Source organism: Nelumbo nucifera, chromosome 8, assembly GCF_055504915.1.
Source record: "Nelumbo nucifera cultivar China Antique chromosome 8, China Antique-T2T, whole genome shotgun sequence".
NCBI classification, from domain to species: Eukaryota; Viridiplantae; Streptophyta; class Magnoliopsida; order Proteales; family Nelumbonaceae; genus Nelumbo; species Nelumbo nucifera.
The window spans coordinates 14,717,593-14,742,086 of record NC_142656.1 but is presented as its reverse complement, the minus strand read 5'-3'; the positions used below and the strand labels follow the sequence as shown (position 1 = coordinate 14,742,086).

Below are 24,494 nucleotides of genomic sequence, written 5' to 3'. Positions count from 1 at the left end.
ATGCATTGATTTGTTTAGATGCATGATATTTGTATAGCCCCCACCATATAGTATCATGTATTTCTTTTAAGATAATCACTTCACTTAATTCTAATAAGAAAGACTAAAACCTTAATAACATTATTTTATGTTTTTTGAAAATTTTTTTCTTCATCTCCTCTATGTTGTTTGTCGCATAAGAAAGATCTATCGTAAGTTATAACTCATAATAAACTATAGTCATTTCTGACACTTGTTTTTTCTGAATTTTGTACTAAAAAAATGTCAACAAACAAATACTAATAAAGCATAGGATTAATATATGTAGTGAGAGTTGAGTTAAGATCTAAAATCGAGAAATTCTATGAGGTTTTAAGGGATGGGAAGTAGGTTGGATTGGGCCCAACCCAACCCGAAATTGATTCCGGGTTGGGTTAGGGTTGAAGGAATTTAGTTAAGGTTAGGATTGGGTTAGGATTAGGGTTGGGGTTTAAAACTTAGGGTTGAGCTAGGGTTGGCCTCAACCCGACCTAACCCAGCCCGACTTGCAGCCCTAGTATCAGTACTTTGAACCTTTTTCTCAATGCCTTGTAAAAGTCAAAACCATTTTGGAAGGGCAAACAGAAGCATTAATTAGTACATGTAACATTTTCCGGTCATTGTCAGAAGCACTTGCAAAATTACTGATCTTAGACCATTGAAACTAGCAAACATCAAAATGTCGGCAACAAAAGCACAAAGTAGAAGCAAGCATCTGATGACCTGAAACAAGCCCCTAAATTGCTGCCTCTCCTAATAACAATATCAATGTTTTCTTTTTTCAGCAACTTGCAATGCATGGGATTTATTACCATTAAAGTTACTACAGGTGCAGACTGTGAGAAGATTGAGATTATTTCCTAAGAAAATCAAAGTGGTTTACGTTTTTATGTAGTGAGGATTGGAGGAAGGTATTCAGCTTTGGTACCAAGAACAAGAGCCTCTGTGTCAGGGAAGTGCTGAGTCCCTGGAAGCTCTGTAACCTCTCCATTTTCAGTAACTGCAATGGGGTACCTGAGGAGGTGGCCAGGCAGGTCTCGGTCCAGTGTTTCACTTGAATACAGGTCCCAGTACTTGTCAGCAATCTGATTCACCTTGTGGACACATGCCACACTCTCAGGATGGAGGAAGCAATCATCAAGCATGCCGAGATGCTCGTACCACAGTGCCATTCGGAAGCCATGGATTTGGCCCCTGGCCGGTTGCCTAGTTGCTAGGTGATATGGTTGGTAAGCTCCCATGGCAATCTCAGAGTCTCTAGCACCATCCATTGACCTCTGGTTGATGTTGGCGGATCCTATGATTATGTATTCATCATCAACTGCAAAGAGGAAGAGAGGTAAACATACAAGTTAGAATTGCACTTTGGGCTAATTAGAATGGTGTTTTGGTAAGGGGAAATGTTCACCGTTTCTGCTTTCTTATCTTGCCACATCAGCCATTTTGTTAAGAAAACATTTAACACTTTTAGAATCAAATAGGAACACCCAAACATTTAACGCAACCACCTTGTATATACAAATGAGAAATGATTCATGATTCAGAAACACATTTAAACATGTTTTGAAAAGCAAAAGCAGGCAACCATTGGACCAGTGAGTGTCCAATGGATATACATATATAGCAGCGTCAAGATTCCCCTTTTGACATAAAGTAAAACTCGTGTGTAGAAAACCACATGATTATTGATTAGTAAGCTTAAATTTAAAAATTAATCACTGTTGGCCCATCCCATCCCATCCCATCCCATCCCCTCCCCTACAGTCGGGAATGTTAATGGGTACCAATTAAAAAACCACAGGCAAAAAACTACACTAAATGGATTGATTTGTGTTCAAAGTTTAAGATCCAATGTGTATCAAGTATGATTTTTTCTGTGCCTGTAAGAAAATATGCAACGGACTTTTAAATTATTAAGGGAAGGCAACATTTAGTTTTACCTATCATCATCTTAGTATGGACATATATCATGAAACGTCGGGCCTGCTGAGCTCTGCTATAGTCTGTATTGTCTTCGGGTTGCTCAGATGGTTCGTACTCCCCACTTTTCTTCACTTCCCGATTCCCTAGGCAGAAAAATGTCAAATAGTCTCTGGGGTCTGCTTCAACCCCCTTAGCTTGTAAGGCCTGAATAACATTAGTATACATCATCTCCATTGTCCTTCTCTGCCAATCCAATATTGCCTGAACTGATGCACTCTCCGGTATCCCCTCCGGCCACATTGGGACAACAACGTAAACAGTGAACCTTTCCCCAGCTTCAATTTTGCTAACAATCTTAAGTGCGAGTTCCTTTGGGATCAGATGCAAAGCACCAACTTCCTCAACCTTGATACCCTCTGGCCTCCAGCAGAATGAGCTTCCAAGGAAATATTGATTTTCAATGTAAATGAAATTCTTTGCCCGTCGAATTGCATTTATATAAGCATCCTGAATGCTTCGGTCAATGATATTGTCTTTTCCACTAATAAGCCCTGCTTTGGCAGCCTCTTCAGGTGTGTCAGGAAATCCAAATGCTGCACCACCATCAATTGATCTAAACAACTGGACATTCCATGTTTCATGATCTTCTGGAAACATAACTGGGGATGGGGGAATGAAGATGTCTTCAAGCTCTCTAATCTGAACAAGCACATCCTTTCCCCCTTGTTTCCTCCACCTTTGTTCAAAGTTGTATAAGACATCCCATGCAACGGGACCTTCCAACCGGCAATGAATATCATGCCATGGCTCCCTTGGACCACCTTTCGTGATGGCAGCACCAGTAAAGTTGGGCTGATGGAAATCTTCATGGTGAGCTGTGTCCAAGGTTCTGAATAGGGAATGGAAGGGTGCATCATATCTCCCATCACAGAGATCAATACCTCCAATAAAACTCACAATCCTCCTCCTCTCCGATGATGCTCCGGATCCGATGGGCATTTCACTGTCCACCACAACAATCTTCTGGTGGTGGGTGAACATGGTGGATATCTGCAAGTCTTGAACTATGCTCCCTCCATCATCAGGATTACGAGGGCACAAAATACAGTTGACATCAGTTCCCTGGAAGAAATTCTCTGTTTCTTCATCATGAGTAGCCATCAACCCATCCTTCTTCAGCAAATCCACAGAGGTTCTGTCATCCCAAACAAGCATAAGAACTCTGACACCTTCACCGGCTTTTTTCTTGAGCAGCTCCCCAAGGGTGATGTCTCCTCCAGGCTTAGGCCTCCTATTGTCCCTTATCAAGTGGATCTCAGTATACACAGACCACCCAGTTATGTAAACCAAGTGCTTTGCATTAGTGATTGCATCAAATATATCCTCCCAGCATCTATGTGGTTCATAAAACTCGTTTCCATCAAGAGCAATTTTTGGGATAAACCCGTTTGGGATATGGGCATCTTGGTACAGAGAAACTCTGCATCCCTTTCTTTGTGAGAAAAACGTGTAAGGGACACCAGGAAATTTGGCACTCCTAATTCCCATAGACCAGTTACGGTCTCGTGTAACATCAAAGAATTGGAGCCTCACATGAATCTTAGAACCCTCACGAACAGGATTGCGGTCATCATCTAAGATTTCAAGCCATCTATCCACCTCTTCTCCGTTTAGGATTTCCTCAACTGGTACGTAAGCTCTTCCATATAGTGTTGCCCCAATAGCGTCATCATCTTTGACAGTGAAGATCACATTAGAGGCCATATGAGCACAGTAGATATGAAATGACTCATACCACCGGGGATTGACACGTTCGTTTTCTATAATTCTGGTCCGGCCAACTCTAGCTTTTTCTAGATCAACTGTTGCATAGATTTTGGGCGTGTCTTTGCCAATGCCAACAGCCTCTCCAATGTTTTCAACAATCTGCAAGAAATATTTATGGATCAAATCAAGAGAAAATAAAACTATAGGTATTAGCTATAAACCTTCCAATTTTTCCAATAAAAAAACAAAGGAAAGAATTGTAAAAAGAGAAACAAGAACAGAAGCATACATAAGAAAAACAAAAATAAAAACAAGTGTTCAATTTTCATAATCCTTGTAAACAAAGTCATGGAAACCTAGCCCTTCTAAGAAGTAACCGCATTCTATTTTTGTTCATCACCCTGATCTTCTTATGCATAAAAACATATCACAACATAGATTTTAAGAACTCAAAGACAGAATGGTGAAACTGTGCAGCATTCAGAACATCCAGGAAAACACTAGCAATCCATTTTTCATCAATGGCCTATACATTACTATAATCTCATATATTCAGAAGGGTAGAAGGGTAAAAAGGCCATTACCCAATGTTGATCCCAGCTATTTGGGATCTTAGGAGGGATAGACTGGACACGGTCCTAACCTACTACTTTGGATCTAGTGTCATTTTGGTCCCCAAACTTTAAAATGTGACAATACAATACCTAAATTTTCAAAACGTGTCAATCCAATACTTAACGTTAACTGTATGTTAACCAGCCGTTAAGTAACATTTGAAAAAAACACATATACCCTTCATGTCATCTAATTTTCTTTGTAAACCATCCAAACATTGACAAAAAATTAACAGTATCAAATCCTTGCCTCTTCTATTCAAGAAAATTGGGGTCATGTCTCAGTGGGTATTCTGGTGACCCCAACTTTCTTGAATAGAAGAGACAAAGATTTGGGACTATTAATTTTTTATCAACGTTTGGATGGTTTATAAAGAAAAATATATGACATTCAAAGGGTATTTGTGTCTTTTTCAAATGCTACTTAATGGTTGATTAACATCCAGTTAACAATAGGTGCTGAGTTAACACATTTTAAAAGTTTGGGTACTAAATTGTTGCATTTTAAAGTTCAGGGACCAAAATAACACTAGGCCCAAAGTAGAAGGTACTAATTGAGAATTTTTCCTTATTTCTCATGCACTTTCTACTTAATTGAATTAAATTACCCTTTTTCTCTGGAAAAAATATTTTACAAAAAGTACAAAAACGAAAGAAAAATAAAACAAAAAATAATTAATCTTTGACAAATTTCTCCTCAACAATAATAACAATCAATAGAATGCTACTGGATGTCTAGAAACGATTCTAGTACGCAGTTAGGTAGAAGCTGAAGAGAAAGAAGACCCAGCGAGCACAAGTTTCAGTTGGAGGAAAACTTTAGTAAAGATTTTGTTTCACATTCCTTTATTTTAAGTGAAGAAAGTTTAAAAGTTCCCACATCAGTAATCTTTCCTAAAAAAGTTTTCCATAAGATCTATTTGTATTATTGCAATTGTGGAGTTTTGAAATTTAATATACTCGTGTATGTAAATGCTGCAAGCTTCTGCAACTTTACAAGCAAGAGTCACGAATTAAAAAAAAAAAAAAAACAATAACAATTAAAAATTTAAGGAACTTGGGAACAACCGAAAATCTATAACAAGCCTGTGTGTGTAGGTTGTAAAACCTTCAAAAATTTCCCTTAAAAACCTATTAATCTAGTATTGCAACCTTACCAGCACATTCATACAGAGACAAAAAACAAGAAGAGAAAAGAAAATGGACACAGATGAAAGTGGGACAAACTCAGAGAAATATGGCTTCTAACATTTTGTTGGATGGTTATATTTCAAGCCTTTGATTTTCTCTTTGATCCAGTTCGAGTCCAAACACAATTTTTTTTTTTCAAAAAATAAGTACTTTATTTCATCCAGACGCTTCAAAATTGCAATCCACAGTTGAGATCAAATACCTGATGGAGGAACCCTCCAGGGCCGCCACCTCCTCCTCCGGAAGATAGCCTATCCACCTCGTAGATCGTGACGTGAAGCGACCCATGGAGTAAAATATCCGACATTTTGGAGACCTCTGCAAAGTACACAAACGTTACCTATTGCTTCAACAATCCGAACAGATTAACTGAAGAAAATCATAGCAAGACATACTACTTAAGTTAAATGAGCTGAATTTGCAGGAAAACTTGTGATCGATCACATTCACCAAGAGCCGAGCTTCACAGAGCAACCTAACTTTGCATTTGGCATTAATGATATATCCACAGAAAATTTGTTTCACACCAGCGAAATGTATCGAGAGAAAGAGAGAATGGGAGAGGAAGAGATGAACACTCCAAGCAAGAGTTCAGAAGGCAACGGAGATGGAAGGGAAGAAAAGACCCGATGGCTTGCCTTACGGAACTGCATGAAATCTTTAGAGACGGAGAAAGAATGGAACAGTAGAATTGAGAAGAAGAGGAGGACGAAGAAGAAGAAGAGATCCGAAAAAAGAGATCAAAAACCCCGCGAAGAAAGAAGGAAACAACGTCAGATCCGATTTTTTACGGACATACAAAAGGTTGAGAAAAGGGACCCGATCTTTTTTTTCCAATATTAATTTGAGATTAGAGATTGAATTCAGTGTGTCTCCAGACAGGATTTCAAGCCAAAACGAAACTAACGAAGGCGTGTTGGAGCAATGATGAGTAATGAACAAATGATCTTGATTCGAATAACGAGTGGGTCACGATTCGAATATTTATGACCGGACCAATTACACTCAGCGGGCGGGTATTTGTGAACCCGCTACTGTTTCTGTCACTTTGGTCAAAGTTTTGCTTTATGGAATGACCCACCAAATCATTGGTGCCGCTTGTGCTTTTGAGGCAACAAAAACACGTCAATCTATTAAAAAGTGAAAAACACGTCAGTATGACACGTGGATCTTTAGATGAAGTGGCACAGTTGTGTAAGAATTGGTGGGGCCCTTTGAGATTGATCGGATCAACATGGGATGGTGTGGTCGTAACAAGAGTTAATGGAATGGAAGTGCATATTTCCTGCCAACATCATACTAACATGAGATTTGCTGTGTCAGATCAGATCATGTTGGTAGGGGTGTTGGAATGTGTTTTGTTGGCAGAGATCTAAATGAATGGAATGATCCCCTATTGGCAGCTGTCAATAGGGGCACAATCTGATCCACCTTGCGTAGAAATTGGTGGGGGCCTATAATTTATCTTGGAATACTTTGATGACGACTGGAAAGCGAAAAAAAAAAAATATTTCATTGATACTTGAGGGTGTTATGAAATATTGCACTTCGTCCACTAGTGGTGAGTAAGAAAAACCGAAAAATCGAATCTAGACCTAATTGAAAATTCTAATTAATTGAATTTGTCAATTCCGAATTGAAAATTCGGATTGGATATTAATTCCGAATTTGTCAATTGGATATTTTTCGAAAAATTGAAGGTATCGGTTCAGTAATATAAAAAATCAATGGTTAAATGAATCGAATTGGCGGTTAACTGAACCCATTAATCGGTTAATTAATCAGCTTTGTTTGGTTTTGGTTTCCAAAATCAGTACTATCGATTTAATTTGGAATTTAATCGAATTGTAAACACCTTATAATATTTATCTACATTATAAGGATGTTCACAGTTCGATTTAACCAAACCGTGGGTTTATTTTTGAAACTAAACCAATACTATCAGTTTTTGGAAAATCGATAAATGAAACTGAATCAAAGCCGATCAGTTAATTGCTAGTTCGATTCATCACTATTTTTTGTTTTTTTTTATATATTTATGCTATATATTATAAATAAATATATAAAGCTCACGATTCGGTTAACCGAACTGGTAATACTAGTTTTTGGAAAATTAGTAACCAGAGCCGATTGATTAACCGGTTGATTAGTTTTAGGGGTGGCCACGAGCCGAGCTCTTCATGAGCTACTCGAGCTCAACTCGGCTTAGTTTCAATTGAGCTTCGAGCCAAGCTCGAGCCCAATTTAAAGGCTCGATTGATAAACGAGCCGAGCTTGAGCCTAATAAAACTCAGCTCGTGAGGCTCGCGAGCCGAGCTCGAATATATATATATATAGAAAATAATATATATAATAATTAATAAAAATATTATAATTCTTAATTTTTTAAATATCAAATAAAAAATTATATATAATTTTTTATTTTTATAAAGTATATTATAAATAAATATATAATAAAAAATTATAAAAAATATATTATGTTTTATAAATTATATATAATATAAGTTTAATTTACCGCCAAATTTTTATATTGGTTAATCAAATACATTTAATCTTTTAAAAATACCAAAGCATCTGATTCAATTAACCGGAATTTTTTATTTGATCTCATCAGTTCGATTTGATTTTTTGGTTTTTCCGTCTTTTTGTTCACCGCCTAATCCAACACGGATACAATTGTTATGCAAGGAGCCAAGGAGTCCTTGTGAACCAAATGTGCCGGGAGAACCCTGTCAACAGCTCATGTTATTGAATTCCCCCAAACAGGCACTTAGAAGATGACCATATGCACATATAGGTTCTCAAAGAAACCAAGTTTTTGCTCACTTGGCTCAGGCTCACAAGTTATAATTTGTGTTGTGGGTTGATTAAATCAGGTTGGTAAGAGACAAAGATACGTGAAAATCTGAGGCTCAGCTTGTTTTAAGTCAGGGAAAAGTATCATTTTAAATTGCCCAAAATTCGACATTGTATAATTAATTTGTATTAGGGGTGATCATTTCAGCCTGGCCCGGCCTGGCCCGGAAATTCCGGGCTTGGGCCTAAGTTTTGTGTTCAAGCCCAGCCCAGACCTGGCCTAGCTCGCATATATTTAAACTTATACATGTTGTGTATAATGTATACATATGTATACATGTTATTTTACATTAAATTATATATTTTATATATAAATATTATAACATGAAATGTATAATTTATATTATATGTAATATTTTATATTATATAATGTATAAAATAAGTTTATATACATGTTATGCATTTAATATAAAATATTATAGATATGTAATGTTTTATATACAAAAGACATTGGCCCAAAATCAGGCCCAGCCCAGGCCCATGTAGACATGGGCTAGGGCTTATGTTTCAGGCTTGGAACCCTAGGCCAGGCCGGGCCCAGGCCTAAGCTATAGCCCTTATCATAATTGCAAAGCCCAGCCTGGGCCTGGCCCATGATCACCCCTAATTTGTACATAAACCAAAAATGGATCTCCTACACACTAACCAATGAAAATTCATCAAAATACACCATAGACTCCATCATGGTTTTCGAACCGCCATTGACCCGGACGGTAAGACCGTTTGGCTCGAAAACTGTATAGACAACTGGATCTGTTTTACCCCAAACCTGGTCCTTGACCAAAAACCATTGAATTGGTCAACAATTTATTGTTCCGAGCAGTCAAATTGTTAATTTGTTTGACTCATTCAACGGTTTTGGCCATTTTTTATTTTAATTACTTTTTTTTTTATTTTTTATCAAAATGAACCGTTCATTCAAACCAAAGGTCGAACTGTCGACCCAGAAACCGTTGGCCAGAATGGTTCTGATTCCGGATCGCCTTTTAAAACATTGGACTCCATTTGATTCGTGGGAATAGGGGTCTTGAATCAATTCGATTCCAACTATTAAGTTGAGTGGAATTGAAATCTGATTTCTATTATTAGTGGAATGCCATTCCTCATTCCCTCTCCCTCCCTTGGGAATGAGAATGCATTTTAGCCAATTGTGGTTCTGATTCCAATTTTAACCTCAACCGAACAGGTGAGAGGTGAGAGGAATAGACCATTCTGATAACAGACCCTTAATTTAAAGCACAAGTATAGGAGAATACACAAAACATTCTAACTTTGTGAACAAAAGCCTATTCCATGTAATTTGATCTCTCATAAATGCTGGGCTGTATTGCTTCATGAGACTACACAAGGAGGTATCGTCAACACCGGCAACAAGATTTAATCCCAAGTCTCTAGGGATGCCAATGTGTCGGGTCCGACCTGACAACTCCGATGGACTCAAACCGATGGGTCTAATTATTATTGGTTCGGAATTGGTTCCATCCAGCCCGAGCTATTTGCATATATATATATTTAATATATAAATATATTTATTATATATTAAATAAATTAATATATATATATAATATTTTCAGTAGGTGTATTATAATCGGGTTCATCAGATTAAACCCAATTGCCCGAGAATTGATCGGTTCAGTTCTGGGTCCTTAATATTTGTTGTTGGATTGGTTCTGATTCTAACTAGACCCAACTCAAACCCGAACTATTTACAGCCCTAAGTCTCCACTACAACCAACGAGAGAAATTTATCAACTAAATCACCACCAATTGATAATGGTGAGGGTGTGAAGAGATAGTTCAAGTTCAATACGAGATGTGAGATGGTAGTGGAGTCAAGTGGAAGCCCCGGCACATGTGATTAGGGGTGATAATTTTTCACCCAATCCGCTGAATCCACCCATTTACTTGGCGGGTTGTGTGATCAACCCATCACCCAATCCACCCATTTAAATGGGTTGGATTGGATTGTGGATAATCATTGGGTTAAGCATTATAGATATAAGTATTAATTTCTTAGCTTTTTTTTTTAATTTTCTTCATTTGAATTAAATAATTTATAATTAATATATTAATTTTTTATTAATTATTGACTAAATTTAGTTTTGTCTTGAATCAACACACTTAACCCAACATAAATCCAAATCAATTTGACCCGAGTTTGGACTAGTTCAACGCGGTCTGACCTGATCCAACATATACCGATCCAGGTCAACCTAAATTCAAAATAGACCCCAGGCGGGATGGTTCGGTACCGCTTGCTTTGCCCGGTTTGGGTTGTCCAATCTGACCAGTATTCACACAGTTGACCCGACCCGGTACATGCCGATCTGGGTCGACCCGAATCCAAAACGTTTTCGGGTGGGATAGTTCAGTGTTCACGTGCTTTGCCTGGTCCGAACTGTCCGGCCGACGGATATCCACACAAGCCGACCTGAATCCAAACTGGTCCAATTTACTTACGTTGACCCACTTTGGGTCAATCAGTTTGGTCCCAAACCCGTGCATAAACCTGATATGGACCAACCCAACCGGACTGATCCAGATTTAAACGGTTCGACCACCCTTTATGTGATTAGATCGAAGATAATCCAATTAGATAGTTCAAATTGGTATGACCAGTTTGAACCTAAGTGGTTCGGTCAAACCCAAAATCCGAATATAGTCAAATGGCTTCGCCACTTGTGTAAAAATAACATGCATGTAATGTTATTTGAACCTTCACCACTTGTGTAAATAGTAACTACAATTACAACCAAGCTATGACCAACTTATTTATTTAGAGAGAATTATTTTATTTTTTAAGTCCATAAATATAAGATTAATAGGTTTGGACGAGTTCGATTGAATTAAAGCTAGTTTGGGTAAAACTTAATCCATTTACTTTTATATAACTGAGTCATTTATGCGTTAGCGGGCTAAATGGGTTACCCATCCAATTGCCACCGCTACTTGTGATCCACCTACAATGCTAACTTTCTCTCTTCCCACCTGCACGTGGAGATAGAGTCTGTGAAAGTGAGTGATACCTTGTTGCAAGGGGAAATCATGAAGAGCTAATGTAGAAATGAGATTGGGAGAAGTGGAGGGAAAAGAGAGATAGCAACTTCTTTTTCTAAAGAAAAAAAGTGATAAAAAGAAAGGAATAGAAAAGCTCATGCGAAGCCTACATGAAACCACACTAGTGATATTCTGTTGAGAACTTGATAACTGTTTATTGGCTGCTAGCCATAAATGCAAGTGGAAGATTGGGTGGATGCGCATCATATGTTAGGGCTGATGTGTGGGGCAAAATGATTCGTAGATAGAGAGAGAGTTTAATTAGGATACAAGGACTTTGCCACCATAGTCATTTTGGTGTATTTTGGGCCTTTTGGTATCACAAATTCACAATAAAGGTTGCCCTTATAAGAACAACGGTCTGATTCGAACTCTCAATGTCATAGATTGATAGATCGATAAAGCTAGTTGCAAATGGTGTCTGAATTAGACTTCAAAATCCAATTAGATCAAGGTAGTGCCCAAAATTTGATCAGTTCATAGATCAAATATTCCACCTCAGTTCGATTCCATACAATCCAATTCAATTATATTAATATGCATACTCATATGTTTTTTTTTTTTTTTTGTAATGAATCATAAGTCTCATAGAAGTTACTTTTCAAAAATTTTATTTATAATATACAATATCAAGATTATCTTTAGTTCATTTTATAATAAAATATAATATTCTATTTATTTAATTTAAATTATTGATAAAATCCAATCCAGAGATTAATGGATCAAAATTTGAAACTAGGAATATCTAGGTTGATCTACTTCATCATGCAAAGTGAGAATCAGAATGGTTGTGAAACATATGCACTTGATGGCTGATATGGAGCATTATTATTAGTTAATCCCTAACACAGCCATAAAATGCAGCTAATCTGGGTAAGGGTGCAAGTAAGGCCAGGCTGGGTCAGGTTGACATCAACCTTAACTTGAGTTGTTGAACCCCTAACCCAACTCTAAAACTTCTGGTTAGGTTCAAGTTGGGTTTGGGTTGGATTTGGGATGGCCTAATTTTTCTATTTCCTTTTGCCAAATGTATTTTTAGGGTTTAAGTTAATTAAATATTAATTTTATTATGCATAGAATACTGTTATCATGGTTTAGAAAGAATTTGCTGTTAAACTTGAAATTTTAGTATGCGTAGAATACTGTTATCATGCTTTAGAAAGAATTTTCTGTTAAACTTGAAATTTTTGACATATAATATACATACATACATGTATACTTGAAGAAAAAAAAAAGAAAAAAACAAATACAAGAATATAGAGATATATACATTTATGGATGCATATTTGTATATGCATACATGAATGAATAATGAATACACATACATATACACATAAGTACTTAATTCTGGTTGGGTTAGGTTAGTTAAGGCCAAGGTTCATACTTTTTCAACCCTAACTCTAATTGATGTAACTGTTTCTGGTCACGTACCAATTTTTTGTGATGTATCAATTTTTTTTGGCTAAGTACCTCGTCATTTGACCTGCTCCTAGCAGAGGATGGTGGAGTACTTTCAATTCAGATAAAACCTCATCAGTCCTCTCCGCAAGGTCCTTTCTACAAAGATGAGCTCTTCGTGGCTTCCGCAGGAGTTGGCGGCCAATGGACTACATAGGCACCCTTGTTGGTCGAGCCTTCCAAGGCTCCCGTGTGAGTTGGTGACCTAAAGTTAGTAGTGCTGCCCCCAAAGGTCGAGTTCCTACTAGCTTCTTGTAGGACTGGGTGACCGGCATTACGAGGCTGATTCAGCGGAATCACAGGTAGTTCGGCACCCGGCCAGCCCGACACCTCACAGGTAGCTCGGCACCTGGTCAGCTCGGCACCTCATAGGCAACTCGGCACCCGGTCAGCTCGACACCTCACAGGTAGCTCGACACCTGGTTAGTTCGACACCTCACAGGTAGATCGGCACCTGGTCAGCCTGACACCACATAAGTCCCAATCGCCTCTTTGGCATGGGCAAAGTCAAGAAGAGTGGACTATGAGTCGCTCCCAAAGCCTACGGGCCACATTACTACTAAAAAACCCAGTCGCCTCTACGGAATGGGCAACACAACTACTTAAGACCCAGTCGCCTTTTTGGCATGGGCAAAATCAAGAAGAGTGGACTACGAGTCGCTCCCAAAGCCTACGGGCCACATTACTGCTTAAGACTCGGTCGCTTCTTCAGCATGGGAAAATCAGCAAAAGTGGACTATAAGTTGCCCCTAGAGCCTAAGGGCTACAGTACTGAACTGGCAGAGACCTCCTCACCTTACAGGCAGCTCCTAGAGCCTAAGAAATTGGACCAACGCTTACTAGCTCGTCGACTTACGGGCCAAAAGGAGAAATCTACTCCCTTCGCCGAGTTACTCTCAGCTCGGGAGTGGGGAGCAAATGATGAGGGTGGATTTGGCCCTCTAGTGAAAATACGACACCTGGCACCTCATGCCAACTAAGTGCAACCTCTTGACAACTAGCTCGGCACTTACAAGCAGCCTAACGTCTTATGGAGAGCTCGCCACTTACGGGCAGCTCGGCACCTGGTTAGCTCGACACCTCACAGGCAGCTCGGCACTTACAGGCAGCCTAGCGTCTTACGAAGAGCTCGCCACTTAGGGGCAGCTTGGCACTTACAAGCAGCCTGGCGTCTTACGAAGAGCTCGCCACTTAGGGGCAGCTCGACACCTATAGGCAACTCGGCATAGGTAGCTCGCCACAGGCAGCCGGCCACTCCACAGGCAGCCTGGCATCTTACGAAGAGCTCGACACTTAGGGGTAGCTTGGCATATCGCAGGAAGATCTCCTGTCTGACAACCGTACCTGACACCTGCGCCCACGTCTCTCGCTAGGCGGCGCCATGCCTGCCAGCCCTGAGAGCTGTCCCTTGCCTGGCAAAGCCGTACCCTACAACAGTTGCCTGCACCTGCCACCTCAGCTCTGTCAATAACGGTTGTGGCAAAGAGACAGAGGCGGTTACGCCTGATTTGACTGGACACCGCTATATAAGGACTCCAACCCCCAAAGACAAAGGGGGGAGAGAATGAAAAAATGGAGGTAATCCCTGCTCTCTAGCTCTCTCATTCCTCTAATATCATCTTCAAGCCCTCTACAATCAGAGTGCTAACTTAGGCATCGGAGAGTCCCCGCCGGGTAAGTACCCCCGGGCCCCCTAGTTCAGTTCTCGCAGGTTCCTCAAGGTCCCGCCGCCTACAAAGAGGAGGAAAGATGGAGTTCTCGCAGGTTCCTCAAGCTCCCGCCGCCTACAAAGAGGAGGAAGGATGGAGTTTTTGCAGGTTCCTTAGCTCCCACCGCCTACAAAGAGGAGGAAAATATGGAGTTCTCGCAGGTCCCTCAGCTCCCGTCGCCTACAAAGGAGAGGAGATCACCTCATGTAGAGGGCAGTCGGGTTGCGCTACACCAAGGAGTTCCACCATCCTCTGAGTTACAGGTCGCCTAGGAGCAGGTCAAATGACGAGTCCACCAAGGTAGCTCACCACCAAGGAGCTCAGCATAGCTCTCCCCCGGGCAGTTCGTCATCAGGGAGCTTGGCATAGCTCTCCCAGGTCGGCATAGCTCTCCCCCAGGCAGTTAGCCATCAGGGAGCTCGGCATAGCTCTCCCCAGCTCGGCATAGCCCTCCCCAGTTCGGCATAACTCTCCCCCAGGCAGTTCACCACTAGGGAGCTCCACCATCCTCTCTTGTGAGCAGGTCAAATGACGAGATACTTAGCCAAAAAATAAAAAAATTGGTACGTGATCAGAAACGATTGCATCACTAATCCTTACCCAAACTTCAACTCAACCCTAGTTTTTTCAGGGTGGGTTGGCTAACCCAACCCAAGTTACAGCCTTAATTCTGGATGGGTTTCTCTTTCTCTGTTTTGGTTTCAAGAAGACATGCCAGTGCGCTTCATGTGGTGGGTCAGCAGTGTTTATCACTGGTCTTCTCCAATAAAGACCAAGTTTACCCTACTAAGTACTAACCTGAATCTCACCGCACACAGGAAACAAAAGGTGGTGAATATTTTCCGATTATCGCCTATTTTAATGACAGATAAAATGTTGTATAATGCCTCTCCAATATGTCTTAGAGGTGTTCTTATCATTGTCATCCAAGCGATGAACGAGTTTCTAGATATGAGTTCAGATTTGCGCCCCACATAGCACGCCCCACAGCAAATCTCAACCGAACCATGTAGGTATGGGAGATGTTCCGTGTGGGGCTCACTCTGTGGGGCGCAAATGTGAACTCCCTTAATATATGATTTGGCACCAGACCAGCCAGACCCAAAACTAATCTTCTTCATGTGCACTTCAAGATGCACTCTGTTGTTTTGCGCTCCAATTTACTCACAATTTCTAACTCCACTGAAGAGACTGTAGCTCACCTGTTTCTGCCCAAAGTTGAAAAGAAGCTTTTCCTGAAATCTTTTCCAGATAACACCATATAAATGGCTCAAGTCATGAAAAGTTGTACCCACTAGTGATGGGCTCTCGAAATTTTATCAACCACCATTTGCCTGCTGTTAGCTTGCCCATCAAGAGCCATATATAAACTTTACTATTACTTGAGGCTGTAGGGGAGGTGTTCTGGGTGGGACAATTCATCCCTGGCCCTCTCTTGGAGCCAGAAACCTTTGACTAAGTCCATCCTGGCGTCAATCCAGAACTTCTCTGACCAGATGTTGACAAGTAATTGGAACATCTGGCTTTTGACTCACTCTAGAACCAGTTGATGATGATGAGTAATTCAGCTTCCTGGTTGGCATGGGGATGCACGCCACAAGGTTAATTGCATGGCTATTATGCTCGGTCGTCTGTCTATCCAGGACTTTCTCATGTCCACCTTCTGCTTTGGTGTGAGATACCAGCATATGCAGGTTTTTTTAGGCATTCCGCTAGCTCAAGTGCTGTTTCTTGATTATTATACCCAGAGAAAGAAGCCAAATGCCAAGATTCATTTAGTACCATTCACAACAATATCAAGCAACACAGGGAACTCTCTTTTATGCTTTTTTCTTGATGTATGACCAATATCTCTACTAGATACATATGTGCAATGAGTTTATGGTGACAAACGGAAGGAAGACGTGTCTGGACTAAGCTCCTGAGCAACTCGGAGGAGGTGCTCTATATTGATTTCAGGATAGTGCTGGAGAAGTTTCAAGTTGGCTATAAAATCACCACTAAGTAGCCTGCTTCTCACGCACAACAACATTGCACAACATATCCGAAGCAGCATATCCTGTGCATCATGGCATTTCCGTGAATCAACATTGCGTTAGACATATATTGCACAAATGCATAGGCATACATGTATACATGGAGGTAAAGAAGAGAGCAGTCAATTGAGAAAACACATAAATGGTCAAGATTAAGCCTAATGAGATGCAGATAGATAATGCTTTGCACGCACACACACAAAGACATTGAGGGAGGCAGACCTGAATACCGAATGGATTACTTAAAATAGAATCCCATATTCTCATGATAGAATTGAAACTAAATTCCTGTGTTAGCAGTAAAGTAATCCATCTGAATCCATAGAACTGTGGATTAACCTGCAAAATGGAATAGAAAGACAACCAACGAGACTCAGTCGAATAAGTAGATCAGAAAATTCTAGGACCTCACTTGAGGCATAAATGCATTTGTTCATATGGCTGTCTTTTTCTTCTTTGTTCACCTTGTTGGAAATCTCAAGATGTCGCCACAGCTCCTCATCATTTGCTTTCAGTATCTCTGACAAACGGGAAAGGGTGGAATGGATTCCTACTGCACTATTATCCAATTGCTGGCAGAAATGATCTACAGAGTCGCTCAAGAGTCGAACAAAACAGGCAAAACTATCTGCTTCTGCGTTTGCCTGTAAAATAGAGATTAAAAGATTGCATTCAGTTTAATATGCATCACTTAATGGGTCTCGGATGGGATTAATCCCAGATCATAAAATACTTATAGGATAGTTGAAACCATCCAATCTATAATGTCCATTCCCCCCAGATGCTTGGATTTTAGTTTTGATCATCCATGTTAAGTTGATACATCAAATAATAAATTTTATGTTCCCACTGTATCCAATAAAAGTGTCCTTGATGTATTTCTAAGACATAAATGACCATCCAAAACCTCTGATACATATAATGGTCTGATCTGTTATCCTTCTCGAATCATAAAACCCCTCCAATTTATCATGTTCTTTTGGGTAGAATGAACGAATGACATCTTCAAGAATGGTTATCGTAATACATGGTTTTAACAATGGTTATCATAATTTAATGATAATAGACATCACTTTAGGGATATAGTCCACCGTCATGTGTACATTGGTATTATCATTCTATTATGCTTATTATTTAGGCTGCTATTCTTTCAACATACACACCAAGGCGCTCCTTTAATTTATGTTCCAACACCAACTTTATTATCAAAAAGTAGTATGAACCAACAGCATTCCATGCTGAACAATTTATAATCTAAATTTTGTAATGACTTGTACAGACTCCTAGAAATACAATAAGAATATAAACTATTAGAATCTCTTCCAACCTTTCTTTTATTTGAGTATTGCAGAACCTCCGCAAGTGACAATACAATAACAACCATAGGTCTTGGAAGAAATTTATAATAAGAAAATCAAAGAAAAAAAAATTAATTACAATTTAAATAGAGGCCATTGCTTGAAGCAATAGTAACATCTCCACTGACAAGTGTGAGAATGTGGGTTTGAGTTTGAGAGAGACCACTTGGCACAAGAAAAAAAATTGTCAATGTTCAGGTCCTAATCCAGTCCACCCTTCCCAAGGCTCTGGATGGCCAGGACTATCATCTGGTAATGACCCTTCCTTTATATAGAAGTCCAGAACATGGAAAATTTACAACATTTTCTTTTCTTTGTAAACAATTTCACTCGCAAACACAATAGTAAATTTGTACTTACATTATATCTGTTGTTTTTTACTACACACAAATTTTGCATTGGTACCCTTCTCTGTTCTCCAGTGAAAATTTATCAAACTCTTGAATCATCAAGGTGCATGACAGCGAGAAACTCTTTTGTTGACCAACAGATAAAAGATGATTTAATTTAGAAATTAGCCATATACCAAGATACCCATTTTCTTATTTGTTTCTTATATCCAACAGCAAACTGCTTTTCTTTCTGAAATAGTCTGACGGATACTCTAAAGGCCTCAATTACTTCTTTGTTATTCTGGAATTCACTATCACTTGATCCTGATTTTTCTGGAATTTGCAGAGGAAAATGATAAATTGTTCCTTCCAACCCACCTTAGAGTTTTGAAATCAAATGCATATTTATCCAACAAGAACTGCATAAATTTAGTCATGCTTCTTCACAAGTTGAATATCTAAAGGTAACTCATTCTCAAAGTTCTCTTACAGCATTTTGCTCATCTGGATCAGTACTAAATATGTAGTACAGTGGTGCCAAGACCTCGTTCATTCCTTGCACATAACGAATTGCAGGGTTTAGTTTTGCAAATAACAGAAGAATGTTTCTCATAGCTTCCTGTACATGAAACAGAAAACATCCTATAAATCAGAGCCTTTTTTTCTTGTTGTAATTTCTTTACCTAATACACCAAAGAAATTTTCATAAAAATTAAGAGACAAACTAAAAAATGGGACACATGTATAGCAAATTGGGAATGGAAGTTTTCTTTAGTATGATATTTACTACATAGCGAGTAGAAAGAAAATTTGAAATGAAATACCCGGTTCTTTCTGCTAAATGATGAATCCCCTGAGAAAAATTTCATATCTGGGTGAGTTCGTTGCAAATCACGGTCAATCTGGTCTGCAATCTCTGCATCCTAAAAGCATGGCCACCTATAACTATCGCTGAGCTGAGCATATCACAAGGTGTCATCAAGATATATTTTAAGGTAGAGGATTCATTTACCTGGAAATATTTGTGCCAAAAACTAGTCTTTCCAAGGCTCAGAGGATGATCTTCATGAGAAATCTCATGCCTCCTTAGTGGTCCATCTACATCACAGCCTCTATCCTGCTCATGAGAAGCGATAGTTTCTTCCTTTCTTCTTGTAAATTCTGACTGTCTAGAAAAAAAGCTTTTAATTAGAGCACAGGAATATATATATACTAAAGTTCATGAATAGGATCGGTTCATTAACATCTTACAGGACTCAAGAGCAGCTCCTCTTTTAGAGCAGCATATTTTAAGCGACTTTCAGTCAATGCTCCTTCCCATATATCCCGAGAAGCAGGCAAATAACCTAAGAGCAACTACTTGTGTGCAACAAAGCAGTTGGTAATCAGTACCCATTTGCAAACCATCTGCATGTTTTAAACTGTCAATAATACCTAAGAGCTCTCTCCAGCTGAATGTGAGCTTCAAGTATCCATGGGGAATAAAAGATGATTAGTTTATTCCAAATGCAAATTGTCAGGAAAGTGGTTGTTTAGGTGATAGAATAAAAGTTCATCAGCTCAAGACTTCAATGACAAAACTTACAAATTTGATGCATATAAGAATTAATGGTGTTAAGATCAAAGATAGGAGCAATGCAGATACATTAGCTAGGGAAACTAGAGGAATAAACCGTAACATGTCTGAGCATTCTGAGTTGCTGAAGCAGGAAGAATAAACCAGATCAGAAAAAATTCCAAGAGTAAACATGGATCAACAAGGGTTGAAGTGTATGGGATATTAAGATCCATCTTATGAGGGAATCACAAAAAATATCTCATACTTCTCCACCTAAATAAATGAGCTAAATACCATGAATGGAATTATTAGAGAGATCGTAAGATAATTTATTACCTGATTAACTGTTCAAAAAAATCAAAATTGTGCAATTATAAGATGATTTAAACAAGTCATACATTGCAACCAAAAGAAAGGGGATTATGGCAGAATTACTAATGTTAATCTTATTTTATTTTATATCTCAAGACGTCACTTCAAATTTAAAATCTCGTCATTATAGGTGAAGGAAACTTTTATTGCAAATGTTAATTGAAGTAAGATTTTTTTAGCATTATCATGAAAGATGAGGTCTAAGTAAAGAGCAATTCTTTTAACTATAAGATTAATGGTCATATAGGACTAATCCATGATCCAATGTTTAAGTATATGCTTGTTGTTCTGCACACGTCTTTGGTGGTGTGGCTCCTATTGGGTCATCTGGGCCAAAGCAGATTGTAACAATTCCAACTACAGAAAGGCTCTGTTTATTATCATCTATATGTTCTCTTATCTTTCTGTATCAATGAGTATTTACTTCAAGGGGTGAGCAAATGGGAAGGTTCTACTTCTACTCAGAAATGACCTCGAAGCAGTCTTGAACCTACTCTACCCAATTTGTTACTGGGTAGGGTCTGGTTCCAAATTCTTGGAACAGACTACTAAAGGGGTATACCCTACCCGAACTTACCTGGAGAACCAGCCTTGGTTCGCCTTGGTGGAATCAGCTTTAGAACTGAACTTGCCTTGAAATAAATCCCAAAATACTTTGAGGATGTAAAGTTTTAAATCCAACTCGTGGTTGCAAAGGCCATGGTCTCACTTGACCATTGAGTCACTTAAGATATTTACAAAATTTAAATTATTATATTATATGCTAATCTACAGATTAAACTGTTCAATTTAATCAATAAAGGTAATGTAAGTTTTGAACTATATATTATGATTATTATTGTTATGATTGAAACTCAAGTTTTTAAAGAATAAGTTCCATTTTTTGGGGGTCGGGGGGGAGGAAGAGGCCAGGACCAGAACTGACCCTGGAGCGGATTTGACAGGATAAGTTCTGGTTCCAAAAACCTGCAACTGACCCCTACAAAGTAGTTTCCAGGTTCTTCCTTGAAACCAACCCAGACCATTCTCACCCCTAGTTACTTCTGTACTTGGTTTTCATTTACACACTAAACCTTATCCCTTTATATCCCTGGTTGTTACAGGTCATGCTCAAGCCTTATTCTCAAGAGTTGTAGGGCCCCAAAACCCAATGCTCTAAATTTTAAGCACTCCATACTGAAATTTAAGATTCAATCACTAAAAAGTGGAAGAGAAGGAAGTCCCAAGTCCTAAATACCCAATGCTTTTCTACATCAATTTGGTATCAAACGAAAATTTTCGCAAAACCACAAAATATGTATATTTGGGACTCCACATGCTGATCAGTCACTTGAGAAAAGAGGAATATTGTCATGTGGATTGAAAGTAGAAAGACATGGTTATCTAAATTTTGGTGTACATTAGGAAATCCTATTCAAACAAGACTAGATATGTCTATATTCTATAATGCTGGTTATCTCAGAAACCACTGAGGTAAACCAGCTATAGATAGGTTTCAATCTGCAAAAAGAGGTGCAGTTCACGATATTCTCTGCCTAATTTTTCATGAATTGACATATACCCAATAAAAGTTAAATAATGGTTCTGGAATCAAAACCTGGCTTGAAATTTAATTCCCAAAAGTTTAAGATCCGACAATAGGTCACTTCCTCTATACAAGTGACACTGAAATCTTACCTTCCAAGTTGTAGCACGTAAGCCTCCTCCATCAGGAAGACTGGAACTAGCAATTCTCTGCAATTTTTCTATGTTTATATCCTTCTGAGAAAGCTAATCAAGAAACATAGAGAAAAAATGGATCAGAATGACCATATAGATAAATGACGAGAGAAAGAATAAAAAAGATTCAAACAAAGAATGAACTTCAAACTATTCACCAATATACCTTAACTTCCTATAAAGTTTGAAGTGATTAGCCAAACTTCAGTAAAGAAAATAAAAAAAAAAAAAAGGATCAGAAATGAACTGATCAACACCTGCATTCTCTTACATATAAACAGATTCCCCTAATTTCAAAGTGAAATAAAAAATCACCTCAAACTCCAATTCCGATCTCTTCTCATCAGCAGCCAGGATCGCAGAAGCAGAAACCGGCGTTAAAATCTCTCTACTGCTTCTCCGTCGGACGGGGACATCCAATTCTGCGTCAGTCTTGTCGTCATCACCATTTTCGTTTTCTGATCCAAATCCGTTGGACTGAAACGTCTCGAGCTCTTCACCTGACTCGAACCCTAAGTCGAAGATTCCACCCTCGGCTTCCTTGTCTTCGAATCCGGCCACCAAGCTGCCGAGCCTATCAGGAAAGGCTCGCCTGTGTTTCTCCGGGATCTTAAGCTTCCCTTTTAGCATCATTCAAGATTCCGATTTGCTTCCATGGAAGCTCAGGAGAGGTAAAAGGAAAAGATGAAAGAGTGTTTTGGTTCCAGCTTCCATTACTCGCGCGCTTTCGAACCTCTCACTCTCTTTCAAAAGAATGGTAGTTAACCGTTGAATGGTAGAAATGCAGGAGAAGATATCTTGGAACATCGTAAGTCTATGATCTCCAATAGAATGTTCAATCTACACTGTCCGTATGACTTACGAAGAATCCAATCTAGACCCATCAGATTCAATCCACTGTTCACTTTTTGGATGGGACGATGAATCCAAACTTGCGGATGCTAACCCTATGATCAGGTAGTAGAAAGTTGCTATCGTTCTAAACCAGAGACCTGTGTTGGACCAGCCAAGGGTTACCCATTGGGCAGGTTGAATTTCAAAACTGGCATTCTTGTGGTCCTTCAATGCAACCTTCTCAGCCGGTAATTTGCAGCTTTGCTACCACGTGTCCTGCTTAGGGTAGTGGTAAACTCTACAACAACAATCCGCTTGTAAGGTTGACATATTAAATTGGTATGATTTTTTTGGATAAATTACAAAGCCCCCTATATTAGGGGGTTAGTGATAATTACCCCTGAACTTTCTTTTGCGAAAAAAACCTCTTTAAACTTTTACTTTACAACAAATACCTCTGGATGTTAAGTCAGATGGTAGAATACATTAAATTATCAAAATACCTACCATTTTTCTCATTATTTTCTCTTAAACCCTAATTGACCCAAAAATATTTCCATTTTCTCTAAGGGGTTTTTTTTTTGGATTTTGAGAGAGAGGAAAGTTGGTCAATGAGACTTTGATTCCCATTGACCAAAAATTCCATTTTCAGCTTTACGTGAGGACCGGGAAAGTTTATTTTCTTGGGTGGGTAAATAACTTTCCCCCTAGGGGGAAAGTTGTCAATACTTGAATGGGACAAAATTGCCCCTTTTAATAATGGATTTCTATGGTTAAAATGGTCATTGCCTTATTTACATGGGAAAAAAAGAACATGGGTAAATACACTTACCCGAATAAGTGTTTCATAGGAAAAACTTACCCAAGTAATTGAATTTACCCGGGCAAGTTACTTACCGAAAAGTAAACGGGGCCTAAAAGAAATTAACTAAAATAACAAGAATCATTTCACTGGCATAGAAAAAGGAAACAATAATCATTTTCTTTAAATTCTTGTTTCACGTAACTAATATAAATGTCTCTCTTCATATTAAAATATAAAAATTATCCACTCCTTTCACCAATAAACAAGAGAAACCAAAGGAAACCTTAAATTTATATCTATTAGAAAGAAACCACCTCTACCATTTCATTTGAATATTGAATCCAACTATAAATTTGTAATGATATATTAGAGTAACTGAGAAGACTACAATATCATATTTAGAAAACTAATCGAATCATAAACTGTTTAAATAAATAAGCAAAAGGATATTTTGGGGATTTAAAAAATTAATCACAGCTGAATGAGAATCTTCTTTGAAGTTAAATATGAAAGTTGAGGGAGTAAGATACCGTTATATTTGATATAATTAAGAAAGAGATCTTATTACCCTTTAGTTTTAATATTGAAATCTCCCCTCTAGTTTTACAATGGTAACATAGGATTTAAACCTCCACTGCTGGAGCAAGATACCGTTATATTTAATAAAATTAATAAAAAGACTTTATTACCCTTTATTATTCTTTTAAACATTTAAAGAAGACCACCAAACTATAAACAAAGAAATAGGACGAGATGGTGGGTGTCAACATCTTAAATACAAGAAGACCCCGTCCTGAAGTATTTTGACACTTTAAAAATTGCTTGATTCATCACGGCATGGAAAAGAATTCCAACGGGGTGATGATGGGGATCGGAATAAAAATCTC

The 24,494-nt window shown here is 38.6% G+C and overlaps 2 protein-coding genes across 2 annotated transcripts; both read right to left on the bottom strand.

Moving 5' to 3' along the window:
* Window positions 1-638: 638 nt before the first annotated feature.
* On the bottom strand, window positions 639-6,285 carry LOC104592439 (phospholipase D alpha 1). The gene is made up of 4 exons (XM_088894052.1): window positions 5,909-6,285; window positions 5,716-5,831; window positions 1,959-3,867; window positions 639-1,339 (listed from the first exon to the last, which is right to left on the bottom strand). The coding sequence occupies exons 2-4, from the start codon at window positions 5,818-5,820 to the stop codon at window positions 906-908; spliced, it is 2,448 nt and encodes an 815-aa protein (XP_088750178.1). The 5' UTR covers window positions 5,821-5,831; window positions 5,909-6,285; the 3' UTR covers window positions 639-905.
* Window positions 6,286-15,823: 9,538 nt separating this feature from the next.
* LOC104592438 (uncharacterized) lies at window positions 15,824-22,702 on the bottom strand. Its single transcript, XM_010251809.3, has 9 exons — window positions 22,284-22,702; window positions 21,927-22,019; window positions 19,571-19,675; window positions 19,332-19,484; window positions 19,144-19,242; window positions 18,810-18,938; window positions 17,094-17,273; window positions 16,852-16,968; window positions 15,824-16,652 (listed from the first exon to the last, which is right to left on the bottom strand). The coding sequence occupies exons 1-9, from the start codon at window positions 22,599-22,601 to the stop codon at window positions 16,473-16,475; spliced, it is 1,374 nt and encodes a 457-aa protein (XP_010250111.1). The 5' UTR covers window positions 22,602-22,702; the 3' UTR covers window positions 15,824-16,472.
* Between the last annotated feature and the right edge of the window lie 1,792 nt (window positions 22,703-24,494).

What these genes read in the sequence shown, in the direction of transcription:
- LOC104592439 (XM_088894052.1), bottom strand. Translation starts at nt 5,820, where the DNA reads ATGTCGGATATTTTACTCCATGGGTCGCTTCACGTCACGATCTACGAG. An exon ending in CTGGAGGGTTCCTCCATCAG is followed by an intron (nt 3,868 to 5,715) that starts GTATTTGATCTC and finishes TATTTCTTGCAG; the next exon opens with ATTGTTGAAAACATTGGAGA. An exon ending in CCATACTAAGATGATGATAG is followed by an intron (nt 1,340 to 1,958) that starts GTAAAACTAAAT and finishes TCCTCTTTGCAG; the next exon opens with TTGATGATGAATACATAATC.
- LOC104592438 (XM_010251809.3), bottom strand. Translation starts at nt 22,601, where the DNA reads ATGATGCTAAAAGGGAAGCTTAAGATCCCGGAGAAACACAGGCGAGCC. An exon ending in GATCGGAATTGGAGTTTGAG is followed by an intron (nt 22,020 to 22,283) that starts GTGATTTTTTAT and finishes TTTCTTGATTAG; the next exon opens with CTTTCTCAGAAGGATATAAA. An exon ending in GTAATCCATTCGGTATTCAG is followed by an intron (nt 16,653 to 16,851) that starts GTCTGCCTCCCT and finishes CATGATGCACAG; the next exon opens with GATATGCTGCTTCGGATATG.